This window comes from Sphaeramia orbicularis, chromosome 9, assembly GCF_902148855.1.
Source record: "Sphaeramia orbicularis chromosome 9, fSphaOr1.1, whole genome shotgun sequence".
Lineage (NCBI taxonomy): Eukaryota > Metazoa > Chordata > Actinopteri > Kurtiformes > Apogonidae > Sphaeramia > Sphaeramia orbicularis.
Genome location: NC_043965.1, coordinates 18,813,448 through 18,832,172, shown reverse-complemented (window position 1 = coordinate 18,832,172; position 18,725 = coordinate 18,813,448). Strand labels below are relative to the sequence as shown.

Genomic DNA, 18,725 nt, shown 5'->3' with positions numbered 1-18,725 from the left:
GCAACTTTGTGCTCAGTAAAACATCAACTAATTTAAGTGGCAGCTGGCTAAACTGGCCCAATTTTTTCCCCCCACTCCTATATATGACTCAAATGTGGTCTTTACATAATTTTGTTAAAACCATAAATCAGATGGAATATGATCTCTTCACTTCTGACTGAAGCCACTTCTAGTCCTCCACCAGATACAGATCTGACTGTATGCAGTGTGACCTCAGTCTGAGCAGTCATATTGGGATTCATGTGACTTTAGTTCAGCATTTATCACAATTCTATGCTGGCAGGGGACGATCTTAAAAAAAGTTTGCTTCTTTTTATTCTCCGCCTCTTCATCATTATCATCTGCTGAATTCAACTGCATATTGACTTGTAAATGAAACTGGAGGCTCTGACTTCTGTGACCTCCATGTTTACATGCTGCATGTGATGTTATTCTTGGTTGTACATGTGGGTCAGTTAAAAATTCACATGTTCAGTTCACACTGGAAACTGATATGAACCACATTTAAAAAATAATGTAGGAAAAAAGATATCTGAGCAATATATCCACTACTGAGGCTGTGCAAAGGATTCATGTCACCATAAAATGTCGCAAATTACAGAATTAACATCTAAGGTTTTTAAAAATTCATTTAATTTTCCACACAAGACAAAACCTAGCCCTAAGTATATATTAGATAAACAAATTTTGTTTGTTTGTTGAAAGAACACAACCACCCATGGTGACAGGTTGAGCAGCAAGATGCAGATGCCACATGTGAAGGAGTGAGCGACCTGATGGGGTCAATTCTACCACCACAAGGAAAAAACGTGCAGAGAAGGCTGGCTGGCTCGAGGCTGCATAGAAACAAACAGATACACAAATAATATGAATACACTCCCTGTTATTTAACCTTTAAACATCTTGTTGGCACAGTGTTTTATTACAAAAAAAAAAATTAGTTTCATCTAGACCTGTGAGAAAAGAATCTGAAGTTTCCTGTGTGCTTTCTGTTCTTCCACTGCCGAGGATCAGGTCTTCCTCAAAAACATGCAGGAGCTGGGTCTCTTTGCCCTGCTGTAGAGAGCAGCAGCATTATTAAGCTGCATCAAATAAATCAGCAACATATTTCAACATCTGATAGCAAATATGCAGGAACACTAAGACAAACACAACCTACAGCTTACCTGGACACATGATAAGCATTGCTGCGCACCCGTTTTCAGTTGTTAATGATTGACCTTCAACACACTTTAATCCACTGCAGAATGCTACATACTGGTAATGGCCTACAATGCAATACGCCCTCTATTCAGCTTGATCATTTATGTAACGTTCTTACTCATCTACAAGTTTACAGTACCTTGTCATGGGAAGATATGCAAGCGAGTGAGACACTGATTGTGGTGATAGAAAAAAAGATATATGTTTCTCTCTGTCTTCATATATACTACAAAGTCAGTGATTGGCATCAAGCTCTATAATACATCCTGGTTTTGCTGTAGACTGCTGACTGATAATGTTGAAAACCTCACCAACATATTTCTAAAGCAGAAAAAAGAAAGAAGGGCACACAAGAAATATGGTATGGTCATGTCATGGTTCATGAATGTCACAAGGCATCGGTTAATGCCAGGGGTATGAACTGTTCCAAAGACAACATAGTTTATTACTTCATATGTTAACAGAAGTAACATCTCTAACCTAAAAAAAGCATGCGAGAACAATTACATGTTCTCGCATGCTTTCTGTATCCAGTCATCCATAAACTGATGTTGATGAAGTTGTAAGATTTTAAATTAATGAAATCTTATTGCCTTGCTCACTTATGCTAAACAGTAAAAACGAGAAAATAAGGCTGCTGATGTGAACAAATGCAACAGTGCATTTGTGCATTTAGTTGTTTGCACTTTTGCAAATAACTTACTGATATCTCAGGATTAGAGACCTCACTTAGGAGTTTCTTTGCTTCAATGACCGCCTGATACAGCCTGAGTGAGTGACCGTCACTGGCCACGAAACAGGCGCTGGGAGAGTTACAATACATACCTATTGAATAGAAGAAAGAAGAACCCATTTGAACATCCACTTATACATATGGGGGGGGAGACACAAACCAGAGTAAATATACAGAAAACACAGTACATTTGGAAAAAGAAAAGTTAAGAAAGTTGTACTGTCAAACTGACTATTTACACAGAAGTTATAGTATTTGGATATTTGGAAACCTAAAGCCCACTTGGATTTCACAGAATTTAAAATAGTTGTTTACACAACAATAGTTTTTCAGTTTGCAAATTAGGGACCCAAAAAAACTTGTTAATCGTTGTAAAAATCTATTTATGTGAATTTTATATCCCAAACCTAGTAGTCTCATTCGGCCACAGTTAATTATTCAAATTTATGAACCAAAATAACTGTTTGATAAACAAAAGAAATTATGAAAATGAGGCAATGCTCTGAAAAATTAAGTCCTCATATCTCCTTACCTAAACAGCTGCTGGGAATAAGCGTGGGCAGCCATGCTACATTAGCAAAGGCTGAGGCGTGCAGAGAATTGATCCGAGCTAACTCAGAGACACCTCCTGACAAAGACAGTGGGCCAACTGGGTCCACTCTCCATAAGATCAGCTCACTGTAGATGGCGTTGGGATCCTGGGAAACCCACCCAACGAGACCCGGGTGGGCCTTGCCCTGGGGCTGGAGGGGCAGGATGTTGTCTACTTCAGGCGTCCTCAAGGCGTTGTGGTGTGAGGTGGTGAGGAGCAGGGGCAGTAAGGAGTGACAGGCCAGGTCGTTGAGGTGGAAACGGTGGCCACAGTACCGTGACTTGTGAGAGACACTAAGCACCGTGGAGAAAGCAGAATCCTCTGCGAAGCTGACTGCCCACTGGTTCAAAGAGCCGTCAGCATGTTTGGAAATCATAAGGACGTTGGGGGTGAAAATGCTCAGTCGAAGACTACTGCTGGCTGCAGATTTTCCTTGACCTCCGTAACTAATGAGTGCAGATTTGGTTTGAGGCAGTGTGCTCCAGGTGGTCGCTGCCTGCCATGCTGGATAGCCAGATCCACGTTTTTATTGCAGGGCATACATAACCACACTATGGCTCAGAGAGATTGCATCACTGCAGGGAATGCTACTGGATACGAGACACAAAAGACACCTGAAAAAGAAAGAACAGCACAGGAAAGACATTTAAAACAAGTAGTAGTTGTGGTTTTGAAGTGAGAGAATTTCAGTTAATTCCACCGCTTTGTAACATGTATTCTGAGTAGATATTGAGACAACAAGTAACTGAGGACTAATTTTGTAAGCAACTACTGGATAATTCACAGCTGGGTTAAAAGACTGGGAAATGAATGACAGTTATGAAATTACTGGAATGACTATGCCAGGGATAGAGGAAAATAATACACAGGAATTTTCATGCACCCATTATTTTCATGCCTGTTATTACAAGAAGCCTGGCTTTAATAATCTGTTTGTCAGTTAAGCTTGTGATTCTTTCAGCTGCCTTGTCCAGCTGACTGACTAGTACACCAAGAGATCTCATTATTTCATTGTTAATAAAAACGCATCGGGGCACTTTTTAATTTCATATGAAGTCAAACTTAATTAGAATATAATTGTGTGCACGACCAGATAAAAGGCCAATATAATGGGAGCTACACCACCATGGCTATCAAATGATACACAACAATAATGCAGTGATGAATTTATGTTATCCCTGTGTGCTGCTTCTCCAAATTGTGAATATAAACAGGCTGTTTGAGAGGCTGAAACAGGGGAAAAAATGGATCAGTTTACAGTGATCTTATTAAACTAAAAAGAGAACGAATACTTTTAACCAAGTTGGACTATGATCTAAATACAATTACGCAGGCATTAAAATATTACAGTGACTCCTTTGTCCTCAATCATAACAGTGCTGCATAAATGTCAACTGGACAATACTATTAATGAAGGCAGGCAGTGGAGATTAAGATTGTTGTTACTAAAACATTGATGATTCAATATCCCAAAATTTCATTGAAAAGACCATTTACAGTGAATGTACCTGAGCTTGTCTGAACATGCCTGGCTGGTATTCATCTAACCAGTCCACGTGCCAGACTAACAGAGATCCGTCCATGGGATGGATGCTGAACAACATGTCGGCACCTTTGTTCCACTCCTCTAAGAGAACGTCCACCTGGTGCCCCACTGCAGCTAGATGAAGAGCTGCTGTCTCAGATCCTTGGTGCTCAATTGAAGTTGCTTTGCCAGTGTTTTCTTCTGCATCAAAATTATCATCATCTTCAGGCTCTGGAAGAAAAACCAATGCTTAAATGTAAATTTCTGAAAGTTAGAGTGGGCAAAAAAAGGAAAACACAAAAGTAAAACTGAGATGTCAAAAGTCAGGATCGAGTTTTGACAGTGTTCTTCCAGCCTTATCTGCACACCCCTACAAATAAAGTGTCAGTGCCTGATTCAGATATTTTTCAGTACCTTCATGGAGCATTCGTTCTGTTGCTCCAAGCTGCCGCGGAGCTGCTGCAGGAAGACTTCCATAGCTAAGTGAAATGAAGCTCTTTGTTGTTAAGCCAATGGACAGTAAAAAGTCCTCCAGGTTCTTCATCGTCCACCGATGTCAAAGAGGAGATCGAGGGAAGCAAAGAATGTCTGGAATATAGAAAAAAAAAAAATCAACATGTATATTTTTTTCAATGATGAAGTATACATTAAAAAGAACACAGGGCAAATGTTTTTGAGCAAATGTCTTTTCATGATGTGTGCATTATGCTAAAACAGAATTCATGCATACAAATAGAATCCTACATGACTTGTCGGGCCCCAAGGCAGAAACAAGCTAAGATTTATCCTGTTTCAGGTCAGATTATGCTGCTCCATAGAAAATACAGAGAAATCAAATGAAATGCCTTCCAATGTACTCAACAGCTCGCTGGGATGTTAAATAAATACTTTAGGCCAGTGCTCTAAAACATCACAGCCAAGTTTGCCATCAGAAATACAGAGGTGTAGCCCTCTGACCCACGGTACAGTGAGATTCTTTTAAGCATGTCAAGTCAAATCAGTTTGACCAAAGCCATATATACAGAGAGATCAGAAACCCACTGTGTGAATAAAATATCAAGGCAAATCCATGAATTAACAGGAGCAAAGATTATTCAGAGACTATCATTACACAATAAGCATTGCACAAACAAAAATAACGTACCAACAAATAAAAGCAAAATGTTTTCAAACTGTCAACAATGAAAATGCTAAGAAAGAAGTGGGTCTGAAGATAATTTCTAGAAGTTCAAGCAGTATTAAATATCAACAGGAGAACTAATGCATTGTTTACTGCTCAGGTACTAGTCTGATAAAGCCTCTCTGGTACAGAAAATCTGATAATTGTGTCAAATAATGAGGTAATATGTTTTCCTTTCATGAAACGTGAAGATTTACAAAGTTCTCTATGCAAAGTTAGTGATTCATACAACAAGTTGAAAATATAAAAGATGACTTTTTCTACAGACATATTATGTTAAACATTTGTTTTACCCATAAAGATGAACTGTATTTTTCAGTCGTACCTGTAGCAGGGTTGATACTGGCAGTGATGTGGAAGTGGCAGAGAGCATTGGCATGAGGTGTGTTGTTGCTGCATTTTCTATGGTTGTAGTGTCGGCTCTGGTTGTGGGGCAGGCAGCCAGTCAGAGAGGGATAAGGTACGTCACGAGAGAGTGCAACGACTCATTAAAGTTGAACTATCGGACAACATAAATTAGTCAATTTGACTTAGTAGCAATCACAAGTTACCATGTTGTGTCATTTTTACTGTCTGCTCTGTATCTTGTAAGATCCAACATAAAACTACATAATTAGATAATTTTCAAATGACCTGAAAAACAGGTAAGATGTGATCTGTAAAGCAACTGATAGATTTCATATGAAGCAGGGTGTGTAAACACAGCTACAGCTTCATGCTGCCTCTGGCGCAAACACCTGCGTTGGTGGTTGTATATAAATTCACTTGTCACTAAGCACAGCTTCTTGGCCACTGTCTCTGCCTTGCAAACAGGTGCATCTCTAAGGGATGAGAATTTAAGTTGTGTAAAAATAACAGACCAAAAAAAGAAAGAAAGAGAGCATGCAAAAGTGTTGAGTGAGAAACACTGCGTGTGAAAGGAAGTGAAAGTGTTCAGTTGGTACTCATACAGTGCTGTATGATTCTGTTGTTTCTGTTCAGTTTCAGTAAAATGTTTGATGTGTTTGACAGTTTAAAGACCTACATTTACACTTAAATCTCAAAGCATGGTCAGTCATTAGTAAGCATTAGGTAAATGGATGTGTGCAAATACAATATATTGTGGTGAAAATCCCATACTAGCATCTGCACCAGAGGTTCTCAAACAGCACTCTAATCAAAAAAGTTTGGGATTAAGTAACTTGATTGATTTCACAAGGAATCTTGTACTGCTTATCCTACCCTGAGGCTTTATACCAAAACGGAGATTAAAACAGGATTTTCTCACTGTTGTCCATCTAACCAGTTTTACTGTAAGAAGTAGCACTGCCTGGATCACTCCACACTGTCGGTAATTTTTGCAGTGAATAATTCCACGCATGTTCTCTTCCAGACTTTCCCCAAGGCATGAAAGAGTAATTTGCATACATACTTTTCCTGTAATTTAATATGCCTGAAGCTTTATAATTGCCAATGAAACTTAACCATTTAAATGTCAGTTATAGAATAGAAGTGGTATATCTGATGCCTATCAGTGGGTGGTGGTCACGAAAAAACACTGTAACTATGATGCAACAGTGTCAAGATGATGCGGACCAATAATAAAAATCGACAACGAGCAAATGTCACTATAGCTAAGGAGTACTGCTTCAAGAATAAATCAAAAATAGATGCTCTTTGTTTCTAAGAACATTTCATGATAAGAAGGAATTGAAAGGTTAGACTTGGACTTTTCATGATCATAAATACCAAGTGAGACTGCTGTGCATGGCATATGCTGATAGAGGCTGTGAGGTGAAACTTTATGCTTTATTTCTTAATGGCTTTACTTTTTTTTTTTTTTGGTAAAACCACAAGACTTGGTATTTTGTAGTTAAGTCTTATTGATCATACCGCAAAATTCCAGCCAAACCTTGTTTACCTCAATTTTGTGGTGTAGCATAGATTACAGAGTATCTGAATGCACTTTATTGATGCTTGTCCTAAGGCCCACAATGGTTCAAAAATCATCTTTATATCTGAGAGCCAATTAATTTTCTCTTTTAACTTTACTAAGCCTCCGTTTTCGCTTCCTCCCTTTGCTCCTTATCACTTATCTCTGCTGTACGCTAATGTAAAATATTAACAGGGCTGACAGTACAGTAATCTGGGTTCTACTTCAGAGCTCAATTGGAAAAAGCAGCAAGCTATATGTGTAATGCACCACTTTACCCTACAAAATAAAATGATGGTGGTTAGAAAAACTATATTTATCCCATACTAAGTTAGAAAAATTCTTTCTCAACAGTCGAAAAATAAATTGGTCCCAGAAAGCAATTATTTAACCAACATAGGTGGCTTAGTTTTTGTCAACCATTATTTATTTTGCTGTAACACAAGAGCTCTTCATACTGTCTCAGTTGGTGTGTTCTATTTACAAATTATGGCAGCAAATTAAAAATAGGACAGAAAGACATCACAGACAACCTGATTTCCTCTTGGTTCATTGTATTCAATTATCATTATGTGTTTCTTTTAGCAACAACAATGTCACAATGACTTACTTCTTGTGCTGTTCTTCCTTGTCCCTTTCCATTGCAGGTGTTTTTCCAAGAAGGGCCGGCACATCTCAGAGTGTCACTGTGTTGGCCATTTGTGTGGTTGTTATGGTGACTAGGCAGGAGACTGTCACCTGGTAACAGCGTCTCTGCCCAGAGGCGACACACGCTGTCTTTACAGCAGGTAAGCAGAACGTTACAGACTGAACCTCTGTGTGGAGAGAGAGATGAAAAAGAAAAGGAAAAAAGGGAGAAAACAGGTCAGGGTGAAGTCAGCTGGAGGGCAATCAACTTCTCAAAATGTCTTCTGGAGGTTATGGTTTTCAATGGTAGGTCAAGGAGTAAGCAACTGTAAAGCAGCAAATAAACTACAGGTCAAAAAGTAATAAATGGAATCTCTGTCCTGGATGTAAGATATGGATATAGTGAATTATACAACTGTTTGATTGACATTAAAAGGGTAAAATGTGAAATGTCTAAAGAAAGAAAGCTGGATTTTGAAAAGACCTTATGCTGCTATTACTTGAATTTCTTAAAAACGGGCTTTATTTATGTGATAATGGAACAATAATATATCTATAAGGTGCTAAAGACTTATAAATCTGCAGAGAACTGTATGGCACTTCAATAATTTCTGTCAGAGATAATTATGTTAGACAGTATTAACACTGCTATAACTAGCAGGATCAGGAGCAACAACATATTGAAAGATGGTAATACTATGGGGTATCATTTTTCATTCACTTCCATAAAGACTCATTCATTTTAATTCACAAAAAAATTCACAATCCAGACACAAATCAAACTGTTTGACTAAGGGCATTTTATACCTAAAAATCTCAACCATGGTGTTTTGGGGTTTTTGTTAAATTGTAAACATTTGATCTGGTTAGTTCTCCTTTCATACTGCAATATTGGAAGTGAACTAAACAGCTTTGCATGATAACTCTCTGCCTGGTCTTCAGCTACATGGGTTGTGTGTGCTGTACTAATACTGACTGGTTTTAGACGGGTATGTGTCTGACATTGGCATGTTGTCACTTCATTGTAACTTATTCCATCTTCCCTGTAACATAAGTAATACAGATAAACAGCTTTGTCATCCACGGTATGGAAAGGTATAGCCAGATGAGGAGAAAAACAAATGGCCTCAGAGCGCCTTGACAGTTGTTGATACCGTGGCATGTATTTGCTAGTTTTCCTCCAGGAGAAGCCAGTAACCGAGCGGGGGTGGGCCAGGTAGACAAAGGAGAAGGCTAGTTCTCCCTGGACGATGATACTGGGGTCTGGAGGTGTGAAGAGCCTGGAAACTCCACACTTCCATTTACTGGTGCTGTACCACACCTTGACGAGGCAGTCATCCTGAAGACAATAGAAATGTTTACATAAGAACTTAAAGCTGCAAAGATGATCAATCAAAGCAAAACAACATTAAACTAGGCAGTACCAAAAAGTTCCATTTGATAAGAAAACACAGACAAAACATTAACCTAATTACACTGCAAGGTAAAATTAACATACTCTGTAGAAGAAATATACACACTCAGTAACCTTACCTGTCCAGCAGTAGCAAAGAATTCCCCATCAGGAGAGAATTTCATTAAACTGACTGGAGAAGCCGTCCTACAGACACACAAATCAATTCTTTTAATGCTCAATGTGATAAAATTGTTATCTTGTAAATGTTAGCTAGAACACATAATTATTAATATTAGCAACTCATTAACATACGTTCATGAAAAGACAACATTACAAGGTCCATAAGATATGGTTTTACAATAAATGCATCACTGAAAATAAAATGACTAGTCCACAGTTGGAAAATGAGTTCTCTGCTTCACAAAAATGAAACAACACAAACACCATTTAAAAGTCGCAGAGGTAAGCAACACCATGTTTTAAAATTTTTTCTTACTTGCTCTGCCAAATGCACCTCCAGGCAGAGTGAGAGTCTCTCATGCTCATCTCTGCCTGCTTTCGTCCCGCTTCAGCTTCATCTTTCATTCCATCAACATTAGACCACAACTGGAGGCAGCTGGAGCCCGTTAAGAGACTGTTGCCTGGACATACAAAAACACATTAGCTCTTTCAGAGTTACTAAACCCAGGATACAAAAAAGTTTGGTATCAATGGACAAGAAACTAGTGGGCATGTACTAAAAGTGAGACACATTTTTTGGAACTGCAGTGTAAGTATACTTTATGCGAAAATGTATGAACATGATGCTATGTGTTATATAAAGTGAACAGTGTGTCCTAATGTACCTGTTGGATGCCAGGCCAGGTTTCGTACCATAGACTCTAAAACGAACTGACCAGTCTTCTGCCATTGGGCAGTTTCAGTTTCTGCACACAAAGAAGGAGACCAATATTATTACAAGACCAAATACACACATATATCATCAAAACAAGATCCGCATGTGAAGCTGCCCTCATAAGATTGTAATGTGATCAGACCACATCCACACTTGCAGTACAGTTAGAGAACTCAAGAAATACTTGGCAGAAAAACTCTAACAAAGGAGCATTGTATGACACCAACATTGCAATCCCGGAAATTCTGAACTGACTGGTGTAATAAACACTAGGCCTGTAACGGTACACAAATTTTCGGTTCGGTACGTTTTCGGTTTTCAAAGCCACAGTTCAGTTTTTTCGGTTCAGTACGGTAAGAAAGAAAACCCCTCAAAGTGTCTATTAATGCATTTAGGAATTTTTTTACATTTTTTCCCCCAATTTTTGGAGACATAGAATATAGAAAAACAGGAATAATATAATTTTGCTACTACAATCAAACATAAAATAAAATAAATTCTTAATATTACTAAATGTATTTTAAACATTAGTACTGCAGTTTTCCCTGAAAGGTAGTTTTGAACAAACAAGAAAAATCTAATCACAGTTCTGTCAGTTCACATTCTGCATAAAAACAACAAAAAAATTCCACATGAAGTGCAACATTAACAAGGGGGTAAACTGGTAGTCTGTTTAAACAAACTGAAGAGAAACATTGACAACACAACGAACCAAATTATTTATTTTAGGACAGAGAACAAACTGTTTAGGACACCGTGTGTATTTGTGTGTGCACCGGGGATTTTTTTTTTTTTTTTTTTTTTGTGGGGGGCGGGGGGGGGGGGGTGGGGGGGGCGCAGTTATATACCTGGGGGTGCGGTCCATAACTAACGTAACGAATGCTGTCGTGAAACAAAAGTGAAACTTTACATACTTTCAACGCTCTATTTATTCCTCTATTATACAGCGTGCGTGACAGACAGACAGACCTAGTGTAAGTGTTTTAGAACTACTGTAGTTCATAGGGGCCAAACAACGTCCATCTTATTAACGTCTCTTTCCTCGTTGTTGTCTTTCACCGGGACCTGAACTGATCCAAACTGGACTGTAATGATGGCGGAGGGTCTTCAGTCTCTTCCTTCCAGGTTCACATCATATTTGTTGTTTTTTTTTAACCTTATATCAGCTGCTATTTCATATTTCGGGTCAATGTGTGCTCCTTCAATATGTCCGTGTGAAACTTGCGTGGATTTAAAGTTCCGCATCGAACAACGTCTTTCATTCCTTTTTCTCAACATACTGTGCTGTTTTGGTAAGGCTGTGTACCAAACCGAACAGGTGCGTACCGAAACGGTTCGGTACGTGTACCGTTACAGGCCTAATAAACACTAAAATGACTGAAAATATGAATATAGTACTTCAGTAAAATCATGTACGTGTGCTGGAAATACTGCATTTACTCCTTTGTGATAACTTTCTGAGCTTAATTTCACATTTCAGCAGAGCTACAACTGAAGAGAAAAGTTGTCTTTTTTCAGGATGTTGTAAAATTATGCATGGCTGTGACTTGAGGATACAGAGGCTACTCACAGTCAATGGTGTGTCCTTATGATCTGGTTGATGAACTGGCTCAAAGATACACACAATGCTTCCATAGGAAGCTGCAATCTGAACGAAAAAAACAACAAATCATGTAAGATATTAACACTTTTTTACTCTGAATTAAATCACAACTATTAGCAAGAACTTATATACCATTATATGTATTATAATTTAAATCTGAAAGTGGAAAAACAAAGATACCGATATTTTACTCTTATCTATAGCACAAACAGTAGATGAGTATCATCCTTGGTTAGTTGTTGGGCACACCATATTTAACAACAAAACAAAAATAGCAGGCAGCTATAACAACTCAGTGTTGAATATCCAGCATCTTGTCTGCCTTATGTACACCTCCCATTAACGCACTGGTATGAGATACATGCTCAAGTCAAGTGCTTTTCATGGGAGACAGAGTCACAGTGCTACACAGACTGACTGAATGGGTAAAATTTCAGTGACACTGAGCACAAATGACAGGCTTAATAAGGTCCAGGTCTCAGATAATACAAGCTGTGTCTGTAATGGGGTAAATAATGTACCGACTGTCAGAGAATGAATACCATGTAGGGGTGAGTCATACAACTACATGTGTACATGTTCATGTATAAATGGAACACACAAGCCATCACATGCACATGCTCACAGAACACAGTGTCCTTAAAGGGAAACAATGGGCTCATGGCACAATGATGCATCAGGAAACAGAATCTTTTTAAGGTTTGTTATTTTCAGATTCAGCAAATGTAACATTTTTAAACATGTTGAATTATATTCCAGTGAAAAGAACAAGCAATGCACTATAGATCTTGAAAGTATTTCAGTTAACATAGACCTCATCACATGCTAGCAAAAGTAAAACTTGGGTTGTAAAATATTATTTTTTCTTGTGTTGTGCTGTGAACATGACATCGCAATGATTTAGCAACAACTATTGCACCACACAGAACAGTGAATCTTACTTCATCAATTTGAATAATGCAATATGAGGACAACAAATGTGTTTGCAAGAACAACAAAGAGCATGGCATATACAACAACATTTAGAGGGTCAGGGAGAGGGAAGCATACAAACTGAGCACATGCTTCAACAGTTTCTTGACCGTGTCGGAGGCATGTGAGGTTTGTTCTGGCCTCCATGAATTGGATTAAACGTCACATGATGGGAACAGTAACGGATTGGATGTCCATTTTTTTGTGTTTGTATTAAACCAGGCTACACTGCTCTTATAAGCTAATACTATCCCAGATTACAGTGATGGCCTGGAATGAATGACTACTGTTTTTAATATCCCTGCAACTAAACAGTTACATTCTGAAAATTTCCTAAAACTGAAATCCTCCTTATTTGATTTTCACCCTGTTATCAATTCACTCAGAGGAACTGTGAATAGGGTGTACTTAATAGCAGTGACTGGATATCGACTGCTATGAGTCCCATAATTGTAAAAATCAGGAGTGTATCTATTAAAACATGACATGATTCTTAAGGATTTAGAAAGATGATTCTAAATAATTACTTTACCATTAATGACTAAAAGTTGGTGTGATTTCAGTAGAAGTCTTGCAAATTCTTTTTTTTCTTCTTGTAATTAAAGAAATAAGATGAAAAAGGAAAAGATTAAAGCTATAATTAACAAAGAAAAAACTATGTGTATTCCACTTGTGTACATAAATCAGCTATAAAAACAGCAAAGAAGGTCTCTGGAGCAGAAAGCCAAGTGTGACCTTTAGTAGCTTTGTATGTTGCTAGCAGCATTTTTAAAGGAATAGCTCTTAAAGGAACCTCTCAAAAACCTAATCCAAGTCAAGGCTTTTGTTTTTACATTATTTTACCTTTTTTTACTTTCAAGTAAAGTGTATGAGTTTCAGTCAGTTGTTGGACACAAAAAGCAACTTCAAAATCTAGACAAAAAACAAAACGACATAATAAAAACACACTCCAACCTCAACAGAAAAGAGACAGATGAAGGTCAATTGCAGGGTCGTAAATGTGTCCCAAATTCACATGAAGTAACATTGCACCAGTGATTTTTAGTTTCAACATGAGCAAATGTTTCTGACACACTACCATTGAATTTGACAATTGTTCTTTACTTAGAAAAGGCTCAGACTGAATAAACAGAAATGTAGCTTGGACAGTAAATGTGCTCACATTTTGCAAGAGGACAACAGAGTTTTCCACTGATAAAATGAATTCAATTGTAAATTGTCTCCCTTTTCTATTCTTCTTTGTTATCAAAACAGGAGGAGGACATCAATGTTAGAGTGTGCTGTGTACTGTGCAGAGGGAATAGTAGGTCATTCTGCATTGTTTATTTGTAGCAATGCTGTCTGTAACAAATAATTTGAATTCAGTGGACTTGCACTAAAATGCAGTAGCTGTACAAACACAAAAATAAAAATGCACATCAACTAATTGTTAAATAAACGAAACAAGAGCAATCATGTAAAATACACCATCTGTCTTGTAACCAAAAGTATTTCTGAATACACAGACATTTCCTGCTGTATACCAGCGTTGCCTCAGGACAGAGTGGGACAGAGTATCTCTCCTCTGCTCTTACCTGTCCTCCCCGCAGCGAGCAGTCAACGCAGCCAACCTGGATGTTGCCATGTTTTGCCCCTGGGATGATTTGCAATCGCTCAAAGTCACTACCCAGAATCACCACGTCACATCCTGATGCGTAGGCCTATCGGGAAACAAGGAGACAGGACGAAAGACGATAAGAAAGATAAGGTGACACTCAGGTGCTTCCCTTGAACTGTAACCAGTGTCACAGCATCAATATGCCACCGAATGACAGCTGTGGAGTAGATGCAGGTAAGATTACAATTCTACGCTCTGCTCCTGTGGCTTTCACATGAGCTGTGATTTACTGTGACCGCACATCCTTCACAGGAGGACACAAGGACAGAAATAGTTGCCTTATTGATCTGTCCTGTGAACTGCATGGAAACAGTATCTCATGGAGTTTACTTTGAGAATCACAGATTGCGAAGGCAGTAACAGCTCCTACCTCTGTATATAAGACACACAGTACGCTCCTTAATCAGTCATTAGTAAAACCAGACAAGCACAACGTTCTTGATTTATGTACAAACAATGAATGAAACCACAGTAGTTAACATATCACAGTTAAGTGAGCTATAATTTGAGAAAAAAAAAAAAAAAATCAACAACCTGGCTTATGCATAACATCTTTTACTATTTGCCAGGTGTCTATATATTAAGGTTCATAATAGACATGTATAGATTACAGTGCTATGAGGTAGAGACAGGTCACACTGCCAACAATTTAAGACAGCCTTGACCAGTATAATAAAACTGCATTCACTCATACAAAATAATAATTAACTAAACAGATCATAAAATGAGATTTTTTTTAAGATGTGGGTGCCTCATCACCTCAACCAAATGAACTCCTGAGGGAAAGTCTGTCCTTGATAACAATGTAACAACTATTTCTGCATAACACTGAAAAAACAGACCCTCAAAACTCACTGTCTCATGAAAAAGTACTACATATTAATCAATTACTTAATTCCCAAGTAAGATTAAACAAATCAGACTAGATTACCTTTGGTTGTCTGACAGCTGCAGGTTTTTTTCTATCTTTTTTCCCCTTCATTTATCAGTAAAGATGCCACTATAGAGACGAAACACAAACTCCAACAGTTTAAACTGGACTAAGAATCAGACTCTAAAGAATCACTATAACCAAACTTTAACACACTCACGTTTTGCAACATGATACATAGCTCATGTTTTAAAATGAGTTTTTTTAATATTGCAAACATTAATTGCCAGTTTACATGAAGACAGATTTATTTCCTAGAAACAAAAACTCTACCTACAGATTTCCTTAATCTCAGTCATGGAGAAACTTTAGCATAGTTGGACCACAAGCACTAAAGTCTTCTAATGGTAGGGAAAAGCTTTCTAGCAACCTAAAACCAGACACAAACATTCCCCTCTGACATTTTGTCCCTGGATAAATCCAGTAATTCCTGTACTTCCACTCTGGGCAGACTGCTTTGTGAGTTATCAGTTTGGATGTCCATGTGAATAAGATCTCCTGAATTTCTTGGAAAAACTTGTAGAGCTTGAAATATCTTACCGTAAACGGTACATTGTTGACACTCCCTACAGAGAAGCAATTGTCTCCAGGGTTAACAGCCCCTGTGAGGACCTGATGGAGATTCATGACTCGTTTACAGTCCCCTTCAGTTGTGCTCTCTTTCTCTCACAAGACCCTCTGAGTCTAGGTGAGATTCACGGAACACCAGTGGAAGGTTGTGTTCATCCTCATCTCCAACATGTAATTTCAGTCCAGTGTCTCTGAAGAGTTACTGAGAGTGAAAGAGACACAGAGTGATTAAAACAGAAATATAATGTTTTGGCGCAGTAATTACCAAGCCTAAGTGCATATTACTTAGTGTTGGATATCAAGTGAATTTAAGACTCAGCACTACTTTTGTTATCAAAGAGAAAATACATCTCCATAACTTCTCTAAAAAACAAAATTGTGTGTGCAGAGGATGAAATCTGTTATGCTTCCATCTAAATCGGCATCAATTAGGTCTCACTATAAAAATTCTGACAAAGAAAAGGCAGTGGTACTATCTACAATAAGCAAGTATCCACTTTAAGATGCAAACACCTGAAAACAGTGTGATGGAATCAAAGGAGACCTAATTCTGGAGGCCTATTTCTTGTTTTAAAAGCTACGTTAAAAAGTCAATGTTTCATAATGCCATTACAGCTTTTCCCTGATAGCTTAGGCACCATTTGAGTTGAGTGATATGCAAAAAAAGGATAATATGATCATGGTGTTTGACACAGTGTAAGTGCATGCATTTAATTTTCGATAAAAAAATATTTGTGAATGACGACATCATTTTTGTTGGGGTCTATAATAAAAGGCATGATCCCTTATGTGTGAGGAATAGGTATTGTAGGTCTGTTGAATAGGCACATTAAATATCAGCAACACATTGATGAACTAAAGATAAAACACTTAAGGTTGTGGAGTTGTGTGTGTGAATTGCCTTGCAGTTAACAATAAAGTAACAACACACAACAAAGTTATCTTCAACATTTTGGAAATGGCTGCAACATAAAATTATACACTGCGAGCAGAGTATGTGCATTAAGTTTTACACACTTGGTAAATCCATCGGCTGCAAATGATAGTGCTCCAAGTATTACTGTTAGTGTTAAAGCATTCAGAAAATAAATATTAACTAGGAGGCAAAATACAGTAACTAATGAAAAAAAAAGACGACACATGAACAGAGTAAGAACTCGGACAACAATGATGAACAGTCACCTCTTTTTAGCCATGACTCTTAGGTGGGACTGATACTAAGAAGAATAAGCTCACTGCATTTTAGAAAACTAAGGTCAGTGTATAGTATTTCACCAGTGCATATCAGCCCCATGGCCTGTTCAAAAGACAGCATAAAAGAGCCATTATTACAGGTGTGTACTGCAGGTGTGAGGGAGCCAAATGGGTCACTACTGTGCAATACCACAAGCCCAGCTCTGTTAATCCACTGTGTTTATTGTCAGCAGTTTTAAAGGAACTTTGCTGCAATTAAGTAACGATAAACAATATCATAAACTGCCGATTAAATTGCCTTAACCGCTAAAATACGTCAATACTACTTATGTCTTTAGCAAAGCTACATATAGTCGCTGCAGAAGGTAAAGATACAAGCCAGACAAAAGGTCTATTTTATGACTGTCATTTTAACATTACACCACAAAAGAACTTTTTTTAGTTGTGCAACAGCTGTCCATGCACATCTTACACGGACAGAGGAGCAGTGACGCTAATGTTAGGTTATTTTATGACTGAAGAAAATGTGGGTTATGTTTCCTGTGCTGAGACAACTCACGTGATGAAGTTTCACACATCATACTAAAAACACAGCTAATGACAACACATCTGGCTAACGTTGTGTTACACGTTTAAAACCGTGTTTTTGGCGGAGTTTGTCATTTAATCTAGGGTACACACTTTATTTGTTAGCTAACTGTTATCAAGTAATCGATTCATGACGCTAACTTAGCTGTCAAGTTTAACCTTGCTAACCTTCTTCAGTTTATTAAATAGCATTTCACACCGTCGTAGCAAGTAACCGTGTCCTTACCTTGCTCTTTATTTGTACCTTGTCCCGTGGATCAACGTCAATAATTACAGTTTCTGTTGAAATCTTTGACAAACAGCTCCCAAAGTAGTTAACGTTAAATGTTTTGGATACGATCCTCTCTCACTGACTAGGCTAGCGTTAGCGCGCACTAGCTTATGTGGCTCCTATTAGCAAGCGCTTGACCAACATAGCAAACTATCTAACACTTACGGGACACATTTTGTTCCCATCCACCTATACTTGTCAAGACGAGTGCATATGTTCTTCCCGAGTAACCATAAGAAGGAGCCAACCTCTCCCCAAGGTTAACTAATTAAACGCCTCCTGAAAGGAAGCTTTTCCTTATGTTGAAGATGTGTCATGATCATGACTGTTTCGGTGCAATGCATTGTGGTCTATGTAGTCACGTCTGGCATCACGGCAAGATTTTTTTAAAGGCATCGCAGTGTGAACAATAGCCTTCTGTACTTTTTCACCATTATTATTATAAATATTTTCTTCTTGAACAACATGGGTTGGTTGTTATGAAAAACTTACCTGGTGCAGCAGTAGATTTTTACTGTAAAATGTTATAACTTTTTTAAAGTCATTCAGTGAGACCACCTGTAGGTCACCAATTATTGATGTTTGCAGGATTTCTGAGGACTTTGTAGTCTAGTATAGTAGACATGACCATACTGACAATGGAAAAGTGTTCATAGCTGGCTGTTTTACTTAACATTGCATGTTCACTTACTGTACAGGAATAAAGATAGTGTACAATGTGTGTGTGTGTGTGTGTGTGTGTGTGTGTGTGTGTGTGTGTGTGTGTGTGTGTGTGTGTGTGTGTGAGTATGATAATGTGTCAGGCGTACATCCTTAATTTCCAGTTAATATTCAAGCAGTACTCCTGACCAGTGAACCAAGGACACAGTATTTCAT

The 18,725-nt window shown here is 38.1% G+C and overlaps 1 protein-coding gene across 1 annotated transcript in view; it reads right to left on the bottom strand.

Annotated features, from left to right (window-relative positions):
- dmxl1 (Dmx like 1) overlaps window positions 1-18,170 on the bottom strand; it is a 62,116-nt gene extending 43,946 nt beyond the window's left edge. Inside the window, 24 exon segments of the mRNA XM_030144579.1 lie at window positions 717-836; window positions 954-1,056; window positions 1,434-1,445; window positions 1,447-1,524; window positions 1,907-2,028; window positions 2,469-3,008; window positions 3,011-3,062; window positions 3,064-3,118; window positions 3,120-3,142; window positions 4,037-4,282; window positions 4,468-4,535; window positions 4,538-4,636; window positions 4,639-4,641; window positions 5,559-5,705; window positions 5,708-5,732; window positions 7,756-7,960; window positions 8,927-9,111; window positions 9,306-9,372; window positions 9,665-9,809; window positions 10,014-10,094; window positions 11,621-11,711; window positions 14,213-14,338; window positions 15,767-15,998; window positions 17,805-18,170. Of these exon segments, the coding sequence (XP_030000439.1) occupies window positions 717-836; window positions 954-1,056; window positions 1,434-1,445; window positions 1,447-1,524; window positions 1,907-2,028; window positions 2,469-3,008; window positions 3,011-3,062; window positions 3,064-3,118; window positions 3,120-3,142; window positions 4,037-4,282; window positions 4,468-4,535; window positions 4,538-4,636; window positions 4,639-4,641; window positions 5,559-5,705; window positions 5,708-5,732; window positions 7,756-7,960; window positions 8,927-9,111; window positions 9,306-9,372; window positions 9,665-9,809; window positions 10,014-10,094; window positions 11,621-11,711; window positions 14,213-14,338; window positions 15,767-15,853 (2,680 nt within the window). The 5' untranslated portion in view covers window positions 15,854-15,998; window positions 17,805-18,170.
- Between the last annotated feature and the right edge of the window lie 555 nt (window positions 18,171-18,725).